This window comes from Anas acuta, chromosome Z (genome assembly GCF_963932015.1).
Source record: "Anas acuta chromosome Z, bAnaAcu1.1, whole genome shotgun sequence".
Classification (NCBI taxonomy): Eukaryota; Metazoa; Chordata; class Aves; order Anseriformes; family Anatidae; genus Anas; species Anas acuta.
The window spans coordinates 60,874,415-60,898,108 of record NC_089017.1 but is presented as its reverse complement, the minus strand read 5'-3'; the positions used below and the strand labels follow the sequence as shown (position 1 = coordinate 60,898,108).

Genomic DNA, 23,694 nt, shown 5'->3' with positions numbered 1-23,694 from the left:
CCAGGCCCTCATCCTCCCACTGTGCCCCACTGAGAAGAGGCCTGGTCAGGCTCTCTGGCAGCCCCCCATGGGCACAGGGGTGCTGCTGGGTGCTCCCGGTCCTGTCCCTTCTTCAGGCACAGCCAGGCCTTGTCCCCCAGCCTCGTATTTATGGTCTGAGCTGTGAGTCTGGCTGCAGGTCTGAATGAACCATTCCCCTTGTAAACAGCTTTGTGGGAAAAAAAAAAAAAAAAAAAATCTGAAAAGATAAATATAGAAAGCTGTATTTTTTCGTAGTATTAATTTCGTGCGTATATACAGATTTTATTAGAGGATTTGGAAGCACCTTGCTAAACAGGCCTATAAATAATCACACCCTCTCATTTCCCATGGCAAGCGTGATCTGCGGCACAGAGGAATTCAAAGTCACATGCTACAGCACTGCGGCCAGCAGAGTGAAGAGAGCTGCTGTGAGATAATAGGAAAAGATGGCTCAGTGCTCTTCCAATGAGATCAGTAAAAAAAAATCAGCATGCACTTCAGTGAACAGTAGGAAACAGGCTGGAGGGAATACATCTCCTGCATGTCCAAGGCCAGCTCAGGTGACGTCCGCATGTGAAAAAAGTCTCAAAAGCAACCCTGTGCCTGCAATGCTGAAAGCCACCCAACAGCCAAATGACACAAAGATTGTTGACTTGTACTGCTTGTGGCTGCGTGATATTATGCAAAGCTTTTTTATTTTGGAGTTTTCTGTCACTTGAGCTGCTTCTAGCACAGATTTTGCTGTCATGTGAATGTGTGTGGTCATGTACAGCAAAGACCTTTGTTGTGGTGCTGCCACCTAAAGTTACGAAACAGAGAAAGGGAAAACGGTTGTAATCCATCAGTAGTGTGCCCTCCTCAGCTGCAAAATTAATAAAATTGCTTTTACATTAAAAATTCCTGGCTGATACGGATGAAGGTGAGAAATTCACAGACAGCCTGTAAAGGTTTATCGTCAGATCACCTTGGCTCACAGACAGCTTTTTTTATTAGAGTGCAACAGAAATTTTGTTGATGATGTGTGCACTGCAGTCAGAAGGCTGTGAGAAGGAGTATATTAACCTACTGGGAACATGAATTTACACCACCTTCAGGTGCTCAGCATGCACTCTACACTGAAAAATCTCCAATATATAGAGGTAGAGAAGTGCAGGCAGTTTTAGTGGAGAGCATCTAGCTGTAAAATAACCCGGTTTTCACTGGCTGGCACATCTCTCCTGATGTGGCCCATGACCACAGCCCATCCTCGAGGAGCCTGAAGAGGCTTTAAACTTTAAATTTAAACTTTACATTTCTTTCAACTCTGTTACTATATTTGATATATTATTATGCAAAATGGACATTACTACATTAGTACTTCCCAAACCTAAAATTCATTTATGTTTGTTATGCACTATATCTCTAGAAAAAGAACAAAATTATTTGCAAAGTTCAAAGTATTTAAATTGAATCCCATTCAAAGCTGTCATAACTGTTTTAGTTTAGCTTATGGTTTTGTAAGTTTCTGCAGATAACAGTTGTAAGAAGTACAAGAACAAAGATACTATACTGACACTTGCCCAAGGACTGTTATTTTTAATTACATCTGTATCAACCATACAGTGGAAAATTGCTTTTGTCACAGTAATTTCATCTAGCTATGACCAAAACCAAAATGGTGTTATCAATGTGTCTGTATATATGTACACACTCATGTTTTCTGCTGCTTATTGCATAGCCCATTAAAACAATCACAGATTGATTTGTCAAATAGTTGATTAACAGTTGGTGATAATGCAGAAACCATAGTGCTTTATCTAGGAGAAAAAAACAAACAAACAAACAAAAAAAACATACATTATATGAGATAGTACTACTTATGTAATATAAAAACATTATTAATTTTTAGAATTGTAAAAGTCTTTTAAAAAATCTTGATTGAATCATTGAGCAATTAAAAAAATAAAGATTCATATCTCCTCATACTTCAAGTAATCATTGCCAACTGCCATGTATTCTGAAAACATGCCAAGTAGCATGCATTAGTGATGATTCATAGTCTCTCCCCTTCTTGCACGCAAAACCATACATACAGGCACATACTACATACTTTATATCCTATAAAGGTAAACATGACTGTTAAATGTGACATAGAAATCAAGTGCAGGAAACAATTTCCTAGACTGAACTGTCAGTTTGGCCTTTTGAGTGCTTTGAGTTTATTTTTTTATTTTTTTTTTCCCCTCTGGTTTGGTATATTTAAACACAGAACCTAATTATAGATTATATCTGATTACTATCAATCTCATTTCTCTGTCCTCCTGGGGGAAAGGCTGGGTCTTTCTACTTTTACTTAAGGAGAAGATTGAACAAGCTGCAAAAGCAAACAGCAAATTAGTACAGAATCAGAGTCACAGCATGGTTGGGGTTGGAAGGGACCTTAGGGACCATACAGTTCCAACCCCCTGCCATGGGCAGGGACACCTCCCACTAGTTGCCCAAAGCCCCATCCAACCTGGATGTCATGCTTTTGACTTTTGACTGGGTTTGCTACTGGTTTCTTTGCAAAGTCCCTCAGGAGAAACAGACGTAATACAGAGTTATACTTAATGTAAAGCTCAAACAAGAATTCCTTATAGACACTGGTCTTGATAAAATACTACACATCAGTACTACTGAATCACACTAGCCTTTGTAATGGAGGTTCAGCAGCTAAAACACAGAAAAAGACACTGGAATTGCAGAACAGAAATCTATTTCTGTTGTTCTAAAATTCATTTATCTATAACACTGATAGTCTACCCTTACAAGCTACAGTGTCATACATGTGGACTAACTGTACTTGTGAATAAAGCGTTGCACAGATACCTACATTAGCTCTGTTGGTGTTTTGGTATCCATAAGTTTCAAGGAGATTTTGTGGTTTTTAATCATTGCCTGAAAACCTGACAGAGTGAACTGCTTAAAGAGAAATATACCTAACATGGAAGAAAAGAATGAAATAGCTTTGCCTGGATCTGAGTCTGTATATACAACACAATTTGGTATAACAAAGCAGAGAAGGAAACCAGCTTCCCGACGGCCGTTATTTCATTTCTCTCTTATGTTCTGTTAGGTTTGGCTCTTTCTCAGGTGGATACTTCCGCCAAAGCAGGATCCTTTCTCTTCACACACGCACAGAAAATATCCTCTGACACACACCTTCGAGTTTTTATGTGCCTTGCCTCACACAGCATGTCCTGTGTCCCAGTGAAGTCCTCCAGGATGCCTGCAATACAAACAATAATCAGCAACAACTTCCTTCTCACCCATACGTGCCAGCAAAACTGGCAGTGCCGTGGCTCTGTGCACACTCCCAGGCAGGGCAGCTGCCCCGGCCTCTTGTGCCCACCTCTCCTATGGATGGTGGCAGCAGGCATTTCTCCCCTTTTTGTGATACTGCTGTCCGCACATGTGTCCATGTGCAACTATCAGTGACATCAGATAGCCCCTTATCTTATCAAAACACGGGAGATAATTCACTGATATACTTATTCTGCATGGGCTCTTTTCTTCCTCTACACATTATGCGTAAGCTGACTTTTGCAATTCCATCTGCAAACAGGGGCTAGGACAGAGGCAGAAATTCTGCAGCTATCCCTCCAGCTATCTTATCTGAAATCAAGTGTTTTAGATAGCAAAAATATTTCCTGGTAAGTGTCTGCAATGAAATACCAACATTCACTCACAAATAATGTTATGCTACGGAAAGAAACAAACTGTAAAAGGAACGATGTACAATATTTCTTAGCACTGCTCCATTACACATGGTTTCCGTAATCAGACCTCCATTTGAGCCCTTTGGGGTGTTGATCCCCTTTAACTTTCCCTAGGAACTCATTGAATATGACAGGGTTAAGGCCTACAGGCTTTAAAAAGCTCCTGGTACCATTCAATTGTTCAGACAGGGATTAAAACTACTGCAGGCAGTAGCAAAGTGGTAAATATTGACTCAGCAGTAAATAAAATCAGTCCATTGAGGTGGAGTGTACAATATGTGGTGGAGGAAGAGTCACGAGAAAGCATTATTGCTCTTGGGCAGATTAAACAGTTTACATCATGAAACCACATGCTGTTTCAGGAAAGTCACAGTCTTCATAAAAACCAGTGACAATATACAGTCACAGCAAAATTAAAACAAGGAAATTGTGCCTTTTTTTTTTTTTTTAATCTAGCTGATAAGTTATATTTTTCATCTGCAAAATGGATGAAGCTTCATACTGATGGACAACCCACCAGCCTACTTCAATAAGAAATGCATATGTAACTTTTAGATCCTGTCAACTCATAGCTGCAATGTCATTTTCTACTCAGCATATAGCAGCTAACTGTGAATTTAAAACCAGGTTAAAATTTTACTGTCTTAGTTATTAGTCTGAGCTTCTTTTTTTTTATTATTATTATTACTTTTTTTCTGCAGAGCTATGAATAGATATGATTTGAATGCCATCAGATGGTGGAAGGAATTTGCAGTAAGACAAAGATCAGCTCTCCTTGATCTGATTGCTCTTCCTTTCTCTTCTCCACTTTACTGTGGGTGATAAAAACAGAATATAAAAAAGATAATATTAAAGAAGCAAGTGTTCCTCACTGAACAGACACACTGTGTATGTGTATATGGGTGCTTGAGGGGAGTAACATGGCTCCTTTTCTGATATGTAGCAAGCAAAAAAACAATTAAATAATACCTGAACTTGCCTTGTATATTAACACTGCTGGAAGAAAAGGAAAAAGGAAAAAGGAAAAAGGAAAAGGAAAAGGAAAAGGAAAAGGAAAAGGAAAAGGAAAAGGAAAAAAAGGAAAAGGAAAAGGAAAAAAAGGAAAAGGAAAAAAAGGAAAAGGAAAAGGAAAAAGAGAGACTAGCTCACAAAGTGGCTTCAAGGTAGAATGGAGTGTGTGCTTTTGAAAGAGAAATGTGTTATATCTGAGTTAAAGTACCAAAGGAGAGAAAAAAAGACTGATGTGTTTTGGCATTTTTCTTTCTCAATACTTGAATGGCTGCCTGCTTGAAGCTGTGAACAGGTTTGGAGTAATTATCTCTCTCCCCTGTCAAAACATCACACCTCCCTCCTATGAGGTTAAAACCTAAATGTAAAGAAATAAAAGGTTGGAAAAAAAAGCATAAGGTCTATTTTTCAGGCTATCCTGTGAGCATCTTATGCCATTTTAAAGGCCTAGATAAAAACATCTGCATGTGATAGATTTGTGGAGACATCCTCTTACTGAATTTGGAAACACATAACCAAATGCTTAACACAGATGTGAAAGGCACAGTAAAGTTATTCTTCAAATAAGTTTTTCAGGAACACCTATAAATGATGTCACCCTTTTAAATATGATATGGAAAACATAGGTGAAACTTCAACTTTAGAACAGACTGGCAGAATGAATATTCGTTATCTGCATGTGGACATGTCTACATATTTACATATCATTTAAAACTTACTTTTCACAGTAAACTAAACTAAATAAATAAATATCGGCTATTCTTATACTGAAACTGAAATCTACTGTATCTTTGAGAAAAGTATAGATTTACTGAATAATTTAGGATTTATATATAAAGGACACATACATCCTGGTAAACAGCACTGCATAATGCATATTTTAATAGCCTTTCCTGTCCATATCAAATCACACACTACACACAAGCAGCCTAATCAGAGTTCAGCACCAGAAGGTGAACTGTCTGAGGAACGTCTCCAGGGCCAGATGCGGTCTCCCAGGTCCACACAAGGAATGGACCAGCTGAAAAGGCATCTCTGTATGTGAGGAGAAAGCCTTGCTCAGTCTTTTCCAGGACAACGAGTCTTGCACCATGTAATGAAAAGTACCCTGTGAACACTGAGACTGAAGAAATTTAGAAAATGGACTGATCCGTTTGGAAATTGGCACTATTTAGCATTGATAGTGACAGGACTCCTAGAGGCGATGCAGGATCCTTCTGGATTTTGCTGGTGTTCACTCCGCATAGCAGCACCGTGCTGAAGCCCTGCCATCCTCCATGCCACCTGCCCACCCTCACCTGGCCCTTGGCCCTGGCCCTGCTGCTCTCTGCTAGGAAGGAGCCAAACACAGACCAGCTGCAGGGAGTGGGGTGAGACTCAGGGCTCCCCACCTGTGCTTTGAAGGACCACTGTCAGGAGCTCAGAGCCTGGGGTGTGGGGAACAGAAGGCAAGAGCAAGGACCCTGGTCCAGTCTTCCCACCAAGCTCACTTGTTCCAGGTAAACTGGGAAGAACAAAATGAGCTTTCAAGGCACCAGTAAAGGATGTAAAAAAATATATAATAATCCTAATTTCCATTTTGTAAATTACTGATAATGACTGGTGATTAAAGAGTGGGCAGTTAATGTATTACACAGCAGCCCATGTGTGATTTTCTTCAAAAGCAGCTTTAATCTCAGTCTATGAAATGAGTGCAAAACTCTGAATATGAATGGGAATTCTAAAAGCTTGTTAATTGGCAACTGTTCATTTGCAAACCTAAAGGATCTAATAATGGCATTTGCCTTGGAAACAACTACTGAAAATATTCTGAGCTTACAAAATGGAAGCCTCACCAAAAGCCAAATAAAAGATGAACTGAAAAAATCAAAACATCTTCACTAGTATTTTTACCTAAGGATACCAGTCAGCAAGTATCTCCTTCAACAAGTAAAAGGTTCTGTCAGATCACAGACGTAAAAGAGAATGTACTGCACTGCAAATGTTAAGAGAGGTGACAACAATGTGAACTGGTACAAAATGTCTTTCACCAAACGAAAACAGAACAAAAAAAAAAAAAACAAGCAAATGTCACTCTAACCTGGAGGCTACAGATGTAAAACACAGGGCACAGAAGAAATCAACTAAACAAGCTGCCTTAAAAGAAAGGCTTCACAAAATGATTGACTGTTTAGGACCATACTACTAAATGACAATATTTATATATTTATACATTTCATGTGCCTTGCTGTGTTTTCACTCTTTTTATATTGCTAAACGTCTTGAAAGCTCAAGAAGAGAATCAAGTACTCCTTCGCATCATTCGCACCTGGGCAATGAGGGTGAGCTCCAGATCTTTGGGAAGTCAGTCAGGAATCTTCCTCTTACCCTCACTAAGGTCAGGATTTTGCCTTTGGTGTCCACATCCCTGCAGAAAGATCAAGGGCATGAAAGACAAAGTCAAAGAGCACATGTGGCAGAACAGTTGTTCCCTGCTAGAGTGCATTGTTTTACTAAATAGTAAGTTAGAATATAATGAATTCCTTTTGATAAGAAATAAAAAGATTAAAAAAAAAGAAAAAGGAAAAAAGAAAAAAGAAAAAAGAAAAAAAAAAAGAAAAACCTACATACCTGTATATGATTTTTAAGAAATTAAGGGAAGAAAACAACATTTACTAGTACTGTTGACAAACACTAAATGTGCCACTTAAAATGTCAGCTTCTTTCAAAGCTTCCTGTGTATCATTGACATAAGCAAGCTCACTGCTGTTAATGAGTGACTCATGGATATTTATTGCAGAGAAAGAACACAAAATATGTCATTGCATTTGTGCAAATGAAGTAATTTACAAATCTGCATTGATTTTCTACCACATTACACCAAAGAATACCGTTAACTTGGATTTGCTTTGCACAAGTGCAATTTTCATTTTAGAACAGACACGCAGGAACATCACTTAAAATTCTCATTTGGACTTCTTCAGGATTTATTAGTGAAATACAAGCAAGATGTGCCTTAGCAAGACTAAGGCACGATGTGTTTGTATATACCTGGTACACTGCTTTTTGGAGCATTTAACGGTCTGATTGTTACTGAAAATATAATGCTTTGTCCAATAATACAAAAAGCTGTACATCATTCACTTCCAAGCTTTTCTATGCATGCACAAAAGCTGCAGTTCTGGCAGCATTTCAGAAAGGCCACAGCCACTATATGTTACCCTAGGAAGTAAGAGTGTTTCCCATCTTATGCTATTCTGATACTGAGCATATTTTATATGGTTCACCCTTGAAATGCCAAAGGTGAGAACTGAGTGAGCATGCGCAGCAGGAGTTCTGAATGATGGTAATCAGCAGCTTGGCTTGTGAGAATTACAGCTCCTCAGGGACTGTAAAACAGAATATTTACTGATGTCAGGGGCAAAACAATGAAAAGGACCTTGCCTTGGTGTTTCGCAATCTAATAGGGCAAATTTAATGCCTTTCCCATTTTTTAGACTCTTCTGAGTGGGAAGAAAAATAAACAGCTTTTTGGACAAACTATTTGCTTAGAAGAAGGTGAGAAAAAATAAGCAAAATGACCAAAAAGCATAAAAAAATACTTTCTTGGTGGCTATCAACTTTATGATATTTTTTTAACTTTCTAATCACTGTCAAGGTTCGAAACTCCAAGAAAAACCTGTTTTTTTGCTTCTTCAAAAAGACGAGGTATAAATATACTTTGAATTGTATTGAAACATATTTATTTCCTGTAGAATGACAACGCACAGGCCAGAGCTGAAATTTATTAGTGCCAAACAATGCATTCACTTTGATATAACAAAACATACTGTACATATTCTGTCTGTAGCTGAATTCACAGATGTTGCAGGAGAAGTGAGATGGGGCACCACGTGGAGGAAAGTGTGCACAAGCCCCACTTCTGGTGGCTGCCCTTGCTGTTCCCCAGGCTGAGAAGTGGAAGATGCACAGCAGCAGCTTCAGGGATTGGCAGCATAGAGTGACAGCTCGCGTGCAAAAGCTGACCGCTGACAGCAAAGGGTGGGAAGGGGAAGGTGGTGAGGTGGGAGCCAGAATATGGGAAGTATGTGCCTGGCAGGCCATTGTATAGGCTCTCACTGTCAGAAGAGAAGAAAAAGGCAACATCCATTCTGTTACACAATAACGCAAACAAACTAATCTGCAGTCAAAAAGACCAAATCTAAATAGAAAGGAAATGAGAGGTTCCTTATTTTCTTGCCATATCAGCATGTTTGGGTATGTCAGCTGTAAACATACCATATTATGTCGTAATTAGATGTAGGTTAAACAGCACTTATCAGGAAAACTTTTGCTTTCACTTTTTTCTTTCTTTTTTTTTTTTTTTTTTTTTTTTTTAATTAGTGTTCTAAATTTCCCCTTCTTCCTGACTTCTTCATCAGACTGAGGTCTGGGATTGCTTTCTGCTGTCACCCTGGTACCTTGCCGTGCTGCAGATCGTATGCATTTTACTCCTGTGGAGTAACGAGGTAGTTCTGCAGGATTTCTGACCTTTTCTGTCCGGCATATTCTGGAACCATCCTCTGGGGAAGGAGTATCGGCTGGCTGCAACCACGGCTGGGCTGGTTCACCGCCTGGGCCCAGAAGGGGATGGCCACGCTGAAAAATACAAAAAAAAAAAAAAAAAAAAAAGAAAAGAAAAGGGGGGGGGGGCTCCTGACAGAGCTCAGCCACAGCTCACTTTCTTGCTCAGGACCAGTGAAAATTTTTGTTACCTTAAAAATCCATAGGGTTGCTCTATCAGATTCTGCAGTTGAAAGAAGGATAAAATTATCCGTTTGTGAGCGTTGCTCCTGGCAAGGATAAGATCAATTTGGTTGGACTCACTGGTAATTTGATAAGCTTTTTGATCCCTTCCCAAACAAAATAAGTGATTAGGGTGACAGAAGTTTATCTCTAGCATAAGAAACGTGGCCCTTTGAGGGGATGTCTATGTACACACAGTGAAAAATGTGAATTTTCGTCACGTCAGAAGACGAGATAGGAGAAATCTTTCGTTTATTTGCATGAAACTCTGCAGCAGCAGTGCATTACATAGTGTATTATTATAGTGAGGGGCGACTCGGACTTTGCACCACTCCCCGGAACGAGAGAATGCAAGTCACTGCGGGCGCTGCGGTTCACGGGGGAGGGCGACGGCCCCAACAGCGCTGATGCTGCTTTGGGACACGGGGCCGGGCGACCCCAAACCCCTGACAGGGGACGGGGACGGGGGCAGCGAGGTGTGAGGCGCCCCCCGCCCGCTCTAACAGACCCCGACCACCTCACGGCCGGCGCAGCGCGCATGCGCAGCGGCTGATGGCCGCCCGGCGGCGGGAGGAATCTCGCGAGATCCCGGCCGCCTCTCGCGAGAGCCAAGCGCGCCGAGGCGGCGGGCGGGCAGTGGCGGCAGTCAGTGGCGGGCGGGCGGCGAGGCGGGTGGTAGGGGGCGCTGCTCCGCTGTCGCCGCCCCGCCGAGGAGACTCCACCCCACGCTGAGTGCCTCCTCCTCCTCCTCCTCCTCCTCCTCCTCCTGCGCCGCCGCCCGCGGGACGAGGGAGGGCCGAGCGGCGGCGTCCCGGCAGCGCCGGGCGCCTGCGTGTCGCCATGAACCTGCACCAGGTGCTGACGGGGGCCGTGAACCCGGGGGACAACTGCTTCTCGGTGGGGAGCCTGCACGGGCAGCCCTTCACGGTGAGTCCGGGGGGGGCGGGGAGGTGGGCACCTTCCCCGCTGCACCTGCGGGGCAGCCGGGCTGGGGGCGGCCGCCATCAGCGAGCCGTGCCGGGGCACCGCACGTGAAGATGGGGGTGGCCCCTGGTGGTGGTGGCCCTGGTGGCCGTGGTGGTGGCGGTGGTGGTGGCGGTGGCCTCCCGGCTGTTATATAAACGGCGCCCCTCAGGCGCGACCTTCGCGGGGGGGGCGCCCCGCAGCCGGCCGGGGGGTCCCGTATTGCCCCGTGTCAGCCTTGTACCCGTGTCCCCCCCCCCCCCCCCCCCCCCTTTTCCCTCTTGTTTTGGGTTTTCTGCCTGTGCAGGGGGTGCCCTCCCCGCCCCCTTCCCTTCCAAAATGCCCCCTCCCTGTCTGCCTCTCCTCTTCAGGCGAAAACGAGGAGCGAAATGAGCGAAAACTCGGCTGTTTTTAGCCGTGTTTTCCTCTGGTCGCTGTGCCGTGTGCGGAGCCCGATAGGGCAGCGGTAAATGGAGGTGCAGGAGCTGAGCCTGCCTCTCCTCGCTGCTCACGGATGTCACCGTGCCCTGCCAGCACGGGGAGGGGGGCCGGGGCACCCTCACGGGTCCTGGGCCACCTGCCCTCACGCTGCTCCCCGTGGGTTGGCTTCGAGGAGCCGGTCTGGCCTTGTCAGTGCTGTGCCTGCTCCCCTAAAGCCCCCGCTGTAAGGCAGCTCATGTTGGGAGCCTTCTGCAGCTGGAGCAGTTGTGGCTTCCCATGCCCACTGTGCTGGATCTTCTGATTTCATGTATTCAGAAGTGTTTGAGACCCACAGGTGGTAGGGAAATGCCGTAGCGAGGCGGCAAAGTTTAGCGTACAGTGAAGTGCTGGTAAGGTTTCGATATGTGGTGTCCAAATGGGAAGCTCAAGAAGTTCCTTCTTGGGGAGAAGGATGTCGAGTTGTCGGTGTCACTGAAGAGCTCTCTCTTACTACAGCCTAACTTCCAGAAAGTGTCAGGATTTCCTGATGGATAAAAGGGGTGAGGATCTCTCTTTGGGGAGAAAGGAACCACTGGAGAGTGCGGCTTTCCCTGTTTCTATTGGTCTGTTGTTCCCAAGATCTGTTTTGACATAAATATAGTAACAGTGTTTCCTATAGACACATTCATCTTGGTTTTTGTCCTTTTGCTCAGAAGGTTATTAATAGATTCCTTTTCCTCAGGTTTAAAACTGACAACAGAAATATCTTGGGCTTGTTGTTGTTTTTTTTCCTGTTGTTACTTGTTTTATAACACCATGTTAAAGTCACTACAATGCTCAGAAACATTAACAAGTGAAAGGTACTACATCCAATTCCTTTTCCTGGAAATGGTGGACTGAACCTTTAGAAAATCCAATAGGAAAATTGGCAGTTCTTTTCCTGCATCTGAAATCAAGATGTAAGCATTAACAAGTATAAAAACTATTGAATCACATATCAGTACTCAATAATAATAAAAACATCTCATCAAACATCTGTGAGTTTTTGGTCAGAGAGACTGGAAGCACAGGAGTTGATGTGTCAGGATGCTGTACTGAAGCTGGGGAGAGTTGTCATTGTCTGACAAGATAACTTGTTCTGCAGTACCTCGATTTTTTTATATATGGTGTTGTCCCGAATATTGCGTGCACACTTGTACTGCATATATGACTGAAGGTGAAAAAGCTTTAAAACGTTCAATTTTAAGCTGAAAATAATATATTTTTATTGACTTTAAAGTTGGAGATCAAATTAGTAGGGGGTACCTATACACAGTGAATTGTATGAACCTTTCTGAAAATACCTGGTTTGGTTTTAAACTGGCATGTGAGGTACTTGTCCTCACGGTGTGCAGGTGGCAGAGGTTCTGTCTTTCATTTTTCTGGATTTCTTTTTTAGGATCTGATGTGACAACTGGAGCTTAAGCTTTCTTAGAGGGAACTCTGGTAAAGAGTTTTTGGTATGCCTTTCATTCATATATAGAAAAGGCTCATAAGGATCAAGATAACTTAGGAAGTATTCCTGTTATTTATCTATTGAGAATATGTGATAGTAACATCTGGTATGCTTATGAGTATAAAGAACTTGGCCTACAGAAGTTAGAATGTATCCATTTGCTCTTGATGTGCTTCTCCTGAAATGTAATCGTTTTATTTGCAGTGGAAAGCATCCTTTACTTTCTTTGTTTTCAGATGTGGAGTATTTCATACCTGAAAACATTTGATTCCTAAATTCATAAGTTAATGCTCACATACTTAGGATACGGCTATAGTAGTTTTTATGGAAGTTGTGTAGAAGCTATTAGGTAATCAATACTGATAACACTTCTAGTGATTGATTTGCTCTGTGCGTGTTTCCTTATTCAGTTCTGCTTTCGTGACTTTTTTTTTTTCTGGATTCTTTTTTAACAAAAAATATCAGAAGGGGAGAAAAGTCACTATCAGCAACAGGAACATTACAAGCACATGTCCTAGGACTCGTCATGGTAGCTGTAAAAGGGTTGTTGCTTGTAGGGGCAAAAAATTGGGAAAGATAAATAAATTGCATAGGTCAATGCAAGCAGAATCTTTTTGGACAGATTTCCTGCGTGTGTGTGTGTAGTTTGTCGTCTTGGACCTGAGACTTGTTTTGTATGACTGACAAAACTGTGAAATTAAAATGTTAGCTAGAGAATATTTGAAAAATGTGGTTTGTTTTTTTTTTTTTTTTTTTTGAGTAGTTTGAATAAGACCACACTCAATTTTTCCAAAGATGCTGGGTAGCATTATGAAGTAGAGATTTCCAGCTTCATAAAATTGTTTGATAAACAAAAGCAGGCTCAGTAAAATTGTTCCTAGACTGTCTAGAAAGTATTTAACATTTTTATTTATAACCCATATGAACCATATAACCATATGAAGTTATAAATACTTCATGGGTAACTATAGTCAAGAAATTTAACTGAGTAGTCATAAGAGCCTCTGAGAAGTTAGACTCTTTGCACCTGCCTCTTGATTGTAACTTAGACAAGGGAAGGAAGCTTTTTTGATACTATTTTTTGTCTATGTCCTAGTTAACCTGTTCTGAACTTAAGAAATTAAATATTTTTAATTGAGCTAAACTTGGGAAAAAAAAAAACAAAAAAACAACACAGCTGAACCTTTTCAATGAAAAGTGCAGTTTCAGTAGGCCTTGTTTCTAAGTGCATGGCCAATCAATTCACCACTTGGAGAACTGTATTATTTTAAATACTGTCCATAGATTAAAAAAACTTTTTCCCCAGGTAGGAGTATTTCTTGAATGTAATTACTTTTCTTATCTAAAAGTATTTTTTAAATTAGATATTTAAATGCAATACTCTCAATATTAAAACATGCATGCAGAGTACATAGTCTCTTTTTTAACTGATGGCTTATGTTTCTGTTTCCTTGCTTTTTTGGTTTATACTTTTAAGACATATCACCCTCAATATGTGATGGGGGGGCAAAGGGACCATGCTGAAAATAGTAGTATGAATGTCTGCCTGAAATATATTTTTAATAGAATAGTTCAGAGATGTTTCATGGTGACTGTGTCCATTTTGATTTTCCCTGTGCTGTGTAAAGGAGAAAAACACAGATTTTTTTTTTCAGTGTTACCTAGCTGATAGATTTATTTGCCTTTATCTTTACTTTTCAGGAGACTGAATTTTTTACATTTTTCTTTAAAGAAGAAGGGGTGAGAAAGGGAGAAAAACAGAGGGAAGTGAGACATAATGCAATTTGTGTTGTATATAAGCATCATTCAGCCCAGGCAAACTGAGGTTGTATTATGTTTATGTGCCCAATGCGGCAAAAGAAACAGGTAATTAATAAAGATAAGCTTTCTGTGTTGTTTTTTCTTTTTTTTTTTTTGTAATAAGTATTTGTTCTTAGTCTACATGTTGTTTGCTTTTTTTCCTTGGAGTAGCTTTGTTTTTTCTTTTAAGTGGGAAATTAAACTTCCCTAGGGTAGTGAAGTAGCTATTGGAAACTTCTTTCAAGCATGTCATAAAAATACCATTCAGCTATCACAGAATTTCAATAGAATCTGTTTTGTCGGTCAATTTGGTTGTAAACCCTGACATCCTGACCTTTTGGACTTGCCTCATTTCATTTGCGAGAGACCCAAGTACCCTTAAGACTCGTGAGTGGTAAAAATGGTCAGGATGAGCCATGGAGAAGTACCTCAGATACAATAGCTGGAGTGGCTGCAAACCAGAAGCAGCAAGAGGTAGCATGGGTGGCCATGCAGGTAAGCTTCTGGTGCAGAAGCTGGGGACAGAGCATGTCCACGGTTACTGTGTCCTGCTGCATGCCATCCCTGGTCAGCTTCAGCTGGGTGGTTCTTGGTGACCTTGTACCCAGCACAGGGTTCTGAGCTTTTTTTCTAGTCTATATCTTCAACCTGTAAACATTTGCGTGTTTTATACTTCTATATAAATTTTAAAATACATATAGAAAACTATGTAACTGTGAGTGCACACATACTGTGCATATTATCTGAAATGGGCAGTTTACGGTAGGTGTACACGTGCCCTGCACATAAGAGATATAGGTTAAATAAAGTTTGTGCAGGTCACATAGGATTATTTCTCATTCATTATGTAGCTGTAGCAAAAACAACAGCACAAACTTTGTATGTCCATACATAGGAAAAAATATATAAAGAGGATGGGTATAAAGGAAACTAACTGTTTCAGAGGTGCTGCACTGTGTAAGAGGTCAAGACTCTTGCTCTCTTGCTCTTCTTCTGTTGAGGACGGAGTCTGATGTGCCAGTACCAGACTTTGGTTTCTAAGAGTTTTGTGTATCAGACTTTCACTGTAGAAAGAAATGAAAATAGTTCATAAAATTGTTTGTACCACTTTCCTTTAAAGCTAACATTCTTTTAATGCACTATTAGTGTCAAAATATGATCTCCAAATAAATATGATTTTAGAAGTAAAACTGACATCAGATTAAAAGAACAGATAGAAACTGTCTGAAAATCCAGTGTGGCACGCAAAGTAACATTTATTTTCGCAGGCCTAAAACATGTTTCACTTCCTAATTTCAGGCTTGTTTTGCTATGTCACCCGCCAGTGAAATCCATTTTCCTGCAGCTTGAACTAGTTCTACCTTGTTCATTGGTGTAACAAAAGAACAAAGCATTGTTTAATAAACACACCAAGAACATGATAATGTAAACAGTATCTGCTTGTCTCATTTTGTAAAGACAACTTGTTTGTAAATACTCCAGGACATTCTTAAGGTGAAAGGCTTCTTTTGTTTAATGAAATCAGACTTAAGAGACTCTTGACTTTTGAAAAAATATTTAGGAATTTATCTAGGGATTCTCTATTAGTTTAACAGTATGGCAGCATTTTCCAGCCCCTGCCTGTCTCCTCCCTTCCTTGCATCCAATAAAAATAAATAGTTAAAAAAAAAAAAAAGCTAATAGAGAACATGGTGACATAGTCAAGATAAGAGGTATGACAGGCTTATACTCTGGAGTTGCTTTTTGTCCTACAGCAAACAGAGCACTTGCATGCTTTTCTTCTTAGCTTCTGTAGCTTATAGAAACATTAATAATAAAAAAAATCTCAGCACCTGTCAAAACAAAAATGAGTGACGTGAACTATTAAGTAGATAAAAGTTGACTAGTCGACAGAATTCATTTTTGTTGTGTCTGAGACAGTTGGGGTAGAGAAAGTACCCATTACTGCTGAGTACTGACTTCCATTATACTGTGCTGCAGGCCTGTCAGTGTGACTCTGGTGCTGGGGAAGCTCATGGAGCAGATCATCGTGAGTGCAATCATGCAACACCTACAGGGCAACTAGGTGATCAGGCTCAGTCAGCATGGGTTTATGAAGGGCAGGTCCTGCTTGATGAACCTGATCTCCTTCTATGACAAAGTGACACACTTAATAGATGAGGGAAAAGCGGTGGATGTGGTCTGCCTAGGCTTTAGAAAAGCTTTTGGCCCTGTTTACCACAACATTCTTCTGGAAAAACTGGCTGGTCATGGATTGAATGTGTGTACGCTTTGTTGTGTTAAAAAACTGTGTGGCTGGGCCCAGAGAGTTCTGGTGAACGGAGTCAAATCCAGCTGGAGGTTCTTCACTAGTGGTGTCCCCCAGGGCTCAGTACTGGGGCCAATTCTTTTCAGCATCTTCATCAAGGTGCTGGAGAGTTCAGAGAAAGGCAATGAAGCTGGTGAAGGGTCTATAGAACAAGTCTCACGAGTAGTGGCTGAGGGGGCTGCTGCTGTTTAGCTTGGAGAAGAGGAGGCTTAGTGAACTCTACAACTGCCTGAAAGGAGATTGTACCAGGATGAGGTCAGTCTCTTCTCCCAAGCAGCAGGGAACAGAACAAGAGGAAATGGCCTCAGCTTGCGCAGGGGAGGTTTAGTTGGATATTAGGAAAAATTTCTTCATTGAACGGGTTGTAAGGCATTGGAACAGGCTGCCCAGGGAAGTGGTTGAGTCACCATCCCTGGAGGTATTTGAAAAACATGTAGATGTGGTGCTTAGGGACACGGATTAGTGGTAGACTTGGCAGGTTGGACTTGGTGATCTTGGAGGTCTTTTCCAACCTAACTGGTTCTATACCTCATGCTATTTTCTGAGCTGAGGAAAAAAAAAAAAGTCCAGTAGTTAGTTTTGTGCTTTTGTTCTAGAAAAGTGTCTTTTTAAGGATATTACTGCTTAGAAACTGCATTCAGAAGTGGCACCTGGGTTCCGCTGAACATGTATGAGGATGTGGCTTCTCTTCACAGGGACCGTTTAAATAAAGAATTACATGAGGGACAGCAAAGGACAAGTTGGGCTAGGGGAAGCACTCAACCTTCTCTCCTGAGGTGTCTGGTCAGTATGAGGTGTAATGGGACTGGAATGATAGGAAATAGTAGAAGAGAATGCAAATTGTATTTGCCAGAAAGCTTAATTATTATCTGTTCTGACTGGTTTTTATTTATTCGTTTGTTGAATATATAACTTGCTTGCCTTCTGTGTCCTTTCCCTTTTGTCTTTGAAATTAAATTTCTCCTGCAGGTGAACATTTCTCCTGTGGGTTGGGTCGATGGGCAGAGCCCAGTGGGATGAGGTTCAACATGGCTAAGTGCTGGAGCCTGTATTTTGGTCACAACAACCCCATGCAGTGCTACAGGCTTGGGGCAGAGTGGCTGGAAAGCTGTGCAGAGGAAAAGGATCTGGGGGTGTTGGTTGTTGCTCACCTGAATGGCTGAGGGGACCTGGGTTGTTTATTCTGGAGAAGAGGAGGCTCAGGGGAGACCTTACTGCTCTCTGCAGCTACCTGAAAGGAAGGCATGGGGAGCTGGGGGTCAACCTCTGCTCACAGGTAACCTGTGATAGGACCAGAGGGAATGGCCTCAAGTTGTGCCAGGGGAGGTTCAGATCGGAAATTAGGAGACATTTCTTCTCAGAAAGAGCCATCAGGCATTGAAATAAGAGATGGTGGAGTCATCGTCCCTGGGGGTGTTCAAGGAAAGGTTGGACGTGGTGCTTGGGGACATGGTTTAGTGGGTGACCTTGGTGGTAGGGACCAGATTATCTCAGAGGTCTTTTCCAACCTTAATCATTCTATGATTCTATCAAAGAAACATCAAATGTCACCTCCTAAGTCAGCTTCCTTCTGCTTGTCTATAGTTATATTAGGAATTTATTTGAAAATGTTTGCTTTTTTTTTTTTTTTTCCCTTTTCTTACTTTGCTGGGGACAGATCTGCTCCGCAAGCTTAAGAGCTGGTACTCTAGCTTATTGAAGGTTGGAAAGTCAGTGTGAACAAGTATGATCTGATCTGTCTAAGACTGATGTCAGAAGTGATTTATTTTTCCTGGATGTCAATTTGGTTGTTGTTGTTCAGGTAATGTGGAGAATTATCAGAATGCAAAGATAGTATGAACGTTTTTCTTAAGAGATTGAAGATCATAAAAAGACACTCCTTTTACCCCAACCCTTGTCTGGATTCTTATGAGTACATTTATAGTTATTTATTGGAATTGAGAGCTGGTGGAATGAGATGATGTTCCCAAACTTTCTGTCAGAAATACCATCTCTGATTTGATGCTCTCTTTTTAAACACACTGCTTATGAAGTTAGGCAAGAAATGAATATTAATCGTCAAGTAATATCATTGTTTAAATGTAGCTAAAGGGAAGAGGATGTATAGCTCTTGAGCAAGATTTTATGTTTATAAATGGGGTGTTTGTGGGAAACGGCAAGAGTATAGGGTGTTTGCATACCTCTTTGAGCTGCTACTGTCCAGCAAAGCACAGAGTAGCAGTACTGCGTTCTGGTACTGTTTTAGGTCCTCATGTCTAATACATGGATGAATAAGCAAGTTCCTAAAAACACTGGGGTGTGATAGTTACTTCAGAGTTCTTCCAGTGCAAAATCCAGGTGTATTCAAAATTCGTTTATAAATACGTTAAGACTGATAGTGTTCTTGATCCAGTTAAAATGGTTAGTTTTCCAACTTTGGGATTGGTGCTGGTACTTTGTATTAGTATTTATGCTGCTTCTCACTCCCTCTGTTGGAAATATGGCAGTGTTGTGACTCCACATGATCTCAGGCTTGTCTGAATGTAGAAATGGAGGGAAGCAGATGTGGATAAATCTATTAAATTTACAACGTGTTGTTGAGGACTAGAGGGGCATACAGAAGAAAGAGGCAGAGGACTTTATGCAGTCTTTGACACTTCATTTGTTTAAAAACATTTCTAATAAGGTTGTGTTATCTCTTTAAAGTGGAGCATTTTGTTTATTAAAATTGCCATCATGCAAAACAGTAAGTTCAACAAAATGGCTTTGGGAAAAGATATATATTTTGTACTTTGGAATAAACTTTGCTTAGTGGACTAAGGATTTAATTATTGAGTCACCAGATGAGATGGTTTTCGACTTCAGAAAAATGTTCAGTGAGAAACAGATCAAAAATTCAACATGTTACTACGATGTCAAAATAATCGCTTTAAAATTTGAACAGAAAATAGAACTCAATCTCTTTTGGAATAAGTTTTAAATCAGCGCCTGCAGTTCAGTTTGCCCATTTGTAATAAATGATCCACTTTTGGCGGAGGAACTGCACTTCTTGAAACTCCATGAAGGTAAGGAGGAGACAGGACAGGAAGGGGCACAAAGATGATAGTAAATGATCATAAGTAAAGGTATTCAGTCTACAGAAGAATTCTAGACAGCACTTTCAACATTCACGTTATTTTAAAGGTGGGTGATAGTCTGAAGGTTGAAAAATAATGACTGAATATTGGCAGAGAATGGTCATTGGTTTTCTGGGCAAGATGGTTTTGTAAAATAGACTAAACATGTTGCAGAGGAAATTAGCTTTGCACTGAAATCTTCATTTTTGTTTTATTTTTTCATTTTAATATATGCAATGGTACAATAGTCTAGGACAGGTTAGACGAGAATTACTCCTTGACCCGAAACATGTGAAAGCATAAGCATCGGATTTAAAAATTGCAAATCTAGCATTCCGCTTCTCTGCCTTTTTCAAGTCAAGAGTATTATTATTTATTTTTTTAAAGTAAATATACTAGAAATTAGGGGAATTGGTTGCAGTCTTCCATCTACTTACGGAAGTACTTACGATACTGAATCTTCCTGGGCAGCAGCTTGTTTTCACAGTCCTTTTTGTTGTTTATCTCTCTGTTTTCACAGTCTTTTGACAGAATGCAGTTGTTGGTGCTGATAATTTTGATACTAGCTTACTGGCTCTTAATTTTTTTGTTGTTTGTGCATTCCTTGTTTTTAGACTTTGGTACTTGATGTATTTTGTATGTTTATTGGATGATGCTGCCTACTATTGTTTCCAGACGTTCCAAACCATTAATATTTCATGACATTTTAATCAGTGCCTAGTTTCTAATATAATTGACCTAAATATAAGAATTTCTATTTCATTCAGACATTGTAATACTCAACGGGTGGCTCTATAAAGGTGTTAGGTTACTTAGTGACAACATAAATTTAAGATAAAATGAATCCAGGGCATGCAAGTAACACAAAATTTGTTAGTCTGAAACTTTAGCTTTTCTATAGCCAAGCCTCGTTGTTTTCCTTTTGAATTTTATATTTTCCTAAAGGGCTAACAGCATTTTAGCTTCTCACCTCTCTTCCCCCTTTTTGAAAATTTTTTAGATGTCTCTTTTTCGAGTCTAGGAAATATAATTTCTTTATACTGCTTTGCATGAACATTGTTTTTCGTGTTTTTTCTTTTCTCATAGTTTGTGTTTTTTTTTTTAAGTCCATCCATTTTGCCTCTTCAATTTTAAACCACTGTTTCCTTGTTACAAAAGTGTTGTGGTGTGCTTTTAAGTATGGAGAGAGTGTAATCTGCCATTTCTGTTGCTTGATTGAAATTGTAGACGTCTGTTTGATCTCTGCAACTGTCTTTCTACTTTTCTCTGCGTTGCTCTACATGGATAAAATGCACTCACTATGTCGTTTCGTTCTTCACTGATAAACTGATGCTATAAGTAGTTACAGCTTTGTTTAATTCTTCTGGTTTCTTTTCTTTTTTTAGGCATATGCATCAGGATGTGATATTGTTGTATTAGGGACTGACTTCGAAAGGTTACAGATAATCCCTGGAGCAAAACATGGAAACATCCAAGTGGGGTGTGTGGACTGTTCGATGCAGCAGGGAAAGGTACGTAGGTGTTCATTATGAGCATGTTCTAACAGTGTCATGTTAAGTGCTTTCTCTGGGGTATGGATGCTTGCAAGCTAAGGTGAATGTTCACAAAAGTGAATAGTAAAATGGCTGATTGCTTCATCTCTTTCTTTATGGTAAGCAGTATAGGAAATGTGAAATAGTAAGCATGGTTATGAGATTGTAGAAGATATGTAGAGCTGCACAGGAAGTTGCATAGAGGAGATAACAATAATTTGACCAAAAGATGAGAAAGGTGGGATCAAAGTTAACTTATTCACTCTATATTCACACTGCTGAGTATGTCATTGTCATCCTTTGATATGCTGGTGACTGGCAGCAGATGAGTTCTTCCATAAAATTCACTTTCAGGTCATATCTCTAGAAAAATAATGTTCCTTTCAAGTAATTCATAAAGGCTTAAAATTGCTTTTGGATAGAGTATTCTAGATTTTCCTTTTTTGAGTTCTCATCGTCTTCTCGTGTAGGTAGGTAAATTGTTATTTTAGACAGGTTTAAAATTATTCTTATAGACACCTTTCTTAACTGAAAAAAAAAAATGAACAAAGTAGCTCTGTCTGTTGGGATGTCATAGTGTTGTTAAGCTCTTTACCGATGAAGTAGGAGCTATGAATAAAAGTTGGCTTATGGAAGAGGTTTCTTTTTTTTTCTTCTTTCATTTCTTTAAGCTTTAGAGGGGTGGTAACATTATCATTCTGCGTATCACTACAAGCCTTGTAAATTGATGAGCACTTTGGTTAGATTATGGTGTCAGTCTTGAGATAAGATCTCTGCATAGAAACTGTTCTGTTTACATGTGAAGTCTATGAATGACAGTCTAGAGGATCCACAGCTACTCTTAGTTCCTGCATTTTAATGTTTGAGTGATGAACTCTTGCAACAGTAGTGAAGGAGTATTATTGAAAATGTAGAAGTGTTCTCTTTTCCATCTCTGATAGCTCAAAGCTGTAAAGAACGTTTGTTTCTCCCCTGGCTGTTAACTAGAAAGTTTTTTTTGTTTGAATTCACTGGATGTATATTAATGGATGGTGAAATACATGTGTGGATCACTTAACACACAAGTTTATAATATTTTTCTGCAATTTTGGAAGGTCATCTTGACTTCCTGAGAGCAGTTCTGAACTTCAGATGACAAACTGCCCTTGATTTGTAGATTTATATATACACACACAAATATATCTATAAAGATATATTATTATATTATATTATTATTATATATATATATAATATATATATAATATATAATATATATATATTATATATATTATTATATCTATAAAGATATCTACAAAGATATCTATATATATCTTATATATATAAATTTTATTTATATAAAAAATTTTATATAAAATTTATATATATATATATCAAACTTTTGAACTTCCTAAGTTTGGGGATTTTATCAAGTTTTTAAATAGACCTACATGGTCACCTTGATTCTGCAAATTAGCATAGTTTGCTGCTAGTGATTAGTCTGACGTATCTGCGTGGCATTGAAACAACTTTCAGTTGCGCAAATAACCTGTGTGAATAAGTAGCGAGTAACTAGGAATCTGTTGACTAGATAGGTCAGTGTATTTCCAGCTTGCTGCTGCAAAGATGGTATATCTTACAGAATCTTCATCAGTATTGACAATTTGTCTTCAGTTAACCTCCAGATTGTTTTTTAAGATCAATAGGAAGAAATGGAATGCAAGTAATGCAGCTTAATTTGTCTGTAATTTTGAACCTTTCAAGACATCTGTTAATAATTTGTAGTGTATGAATTATGTACCTTTTTAATTTTTTAACTTACGGAGAGCTGCTATGAAGTATCTTCTACAAATATCTGGCCTTTACTTCTGTTTGAAGGATTTCCCATCATTTGTAAAAGGGTTGTTTACTGGTTATGAAAGTAATAAGTTTAAATTTTTGTTTGTGCTTGCCCTCTAAATCCAGTTCTAGTTTATTGGGAAGCTAATGCCTTGTGAAACTACTTCAAAGTAGCAACAGCTTGGGGGTTCATGCTTGATCAACCCCTACCTTGGCTTTGAATGGTAGGCCACCATCTTCTCACTTCCTTAGTTTTGGGGAGAAACTTAACTCTGTCTCAAAGAATGAGATAAGTTGTATGAGAGTTTTTAATCGTTCCAAGAGGGTATGCATGTATCTGTTTATATTTACAAGTGTTTGTTTCTATATATGTTAAATAAATAAATCTAACATAGATTTACAAGGACTAATTACTTCTACAAAGAGGACAATGTAATTGTAGGCTACTGAATCTCTTGCCTCTGGTTGTATGCAACATGGTAATGAAAGATTTATTTCGAAGTGAGTATTATACTTGACCATCTCCCACACAGCATAAGCTGCAAGCCTCTTGCTGCTTCTCCTAATTAACATGGAAATTAAGACCAAAACTTTTGATTTAAATGTGACAAAAATTTAGTTTTTCTGACTGAATGGCTAGTAGAAATACATGACAGTGTACAAGAAGATGGCACTAGCTTTAGATAAATCGAAATGTTTAATCAAAGTTGTTTTTAAGTGTCGTGGCTGGTGACAA

General features: G+C 39.8%; 1 protein-coding gene and 1 long non-coding RNA gene across 11 annotated transcripts in view; one reads left to right on the top strand and one right to left on the bottom strand.

The window, feature by feature from the left end:
• Positions 1-1,576: 1,576 nt before the first annotated feature.
• On the bottom strand, positions 1,577-10,129 carry LOC137847651 (uncharacterized). The gene is made up of 5 exons (XR_011091019.1): positions 9,500-10,129; positions 9,276-9,383; positions 7,075-7,173; positions 3,202-3,268; positions 1,577-1,817 (listed from the first exon to the last, which is right to left on the bottom strand). It is a non-coding gene; the product is annotated as an uncharacterized lncRNA (long non-coding RNA).
• Positions 10,130-10,211: 82 nt separating this feature from the next.
• DMXL1 (Dmx like 1) overlaps positions 10,212-23,694 on the top strand; it is a 91,815-nt gene continuing 78,332 nt past the window's right edge. For 4 of the 10 annotated variants that reach the window (XM_068665925.1, XM_068665928.1, XM_068665929.1 and 1 more), the window contains exons 1-2: positions 10,213-10,457; positions 20,997-21,122. In XM_068665925.1, the coding sequence (XP_068522026.1) occupies positions 10,371-10,457; positions 20,997-21,122 (213 nt within the window). In that variant the 5' untranslated portion in view covers positions 10,213-10,370. Of the gene's footprint in view, positions 10,458-20,996; positions 21,123-23,694 lie in introns of all 10 variants that reach the window. The other 6 variants (XM_068665924.1, XM_068665927.1, XM_068665922.1 and 3 more) reach the window with 2 other exon arrangements.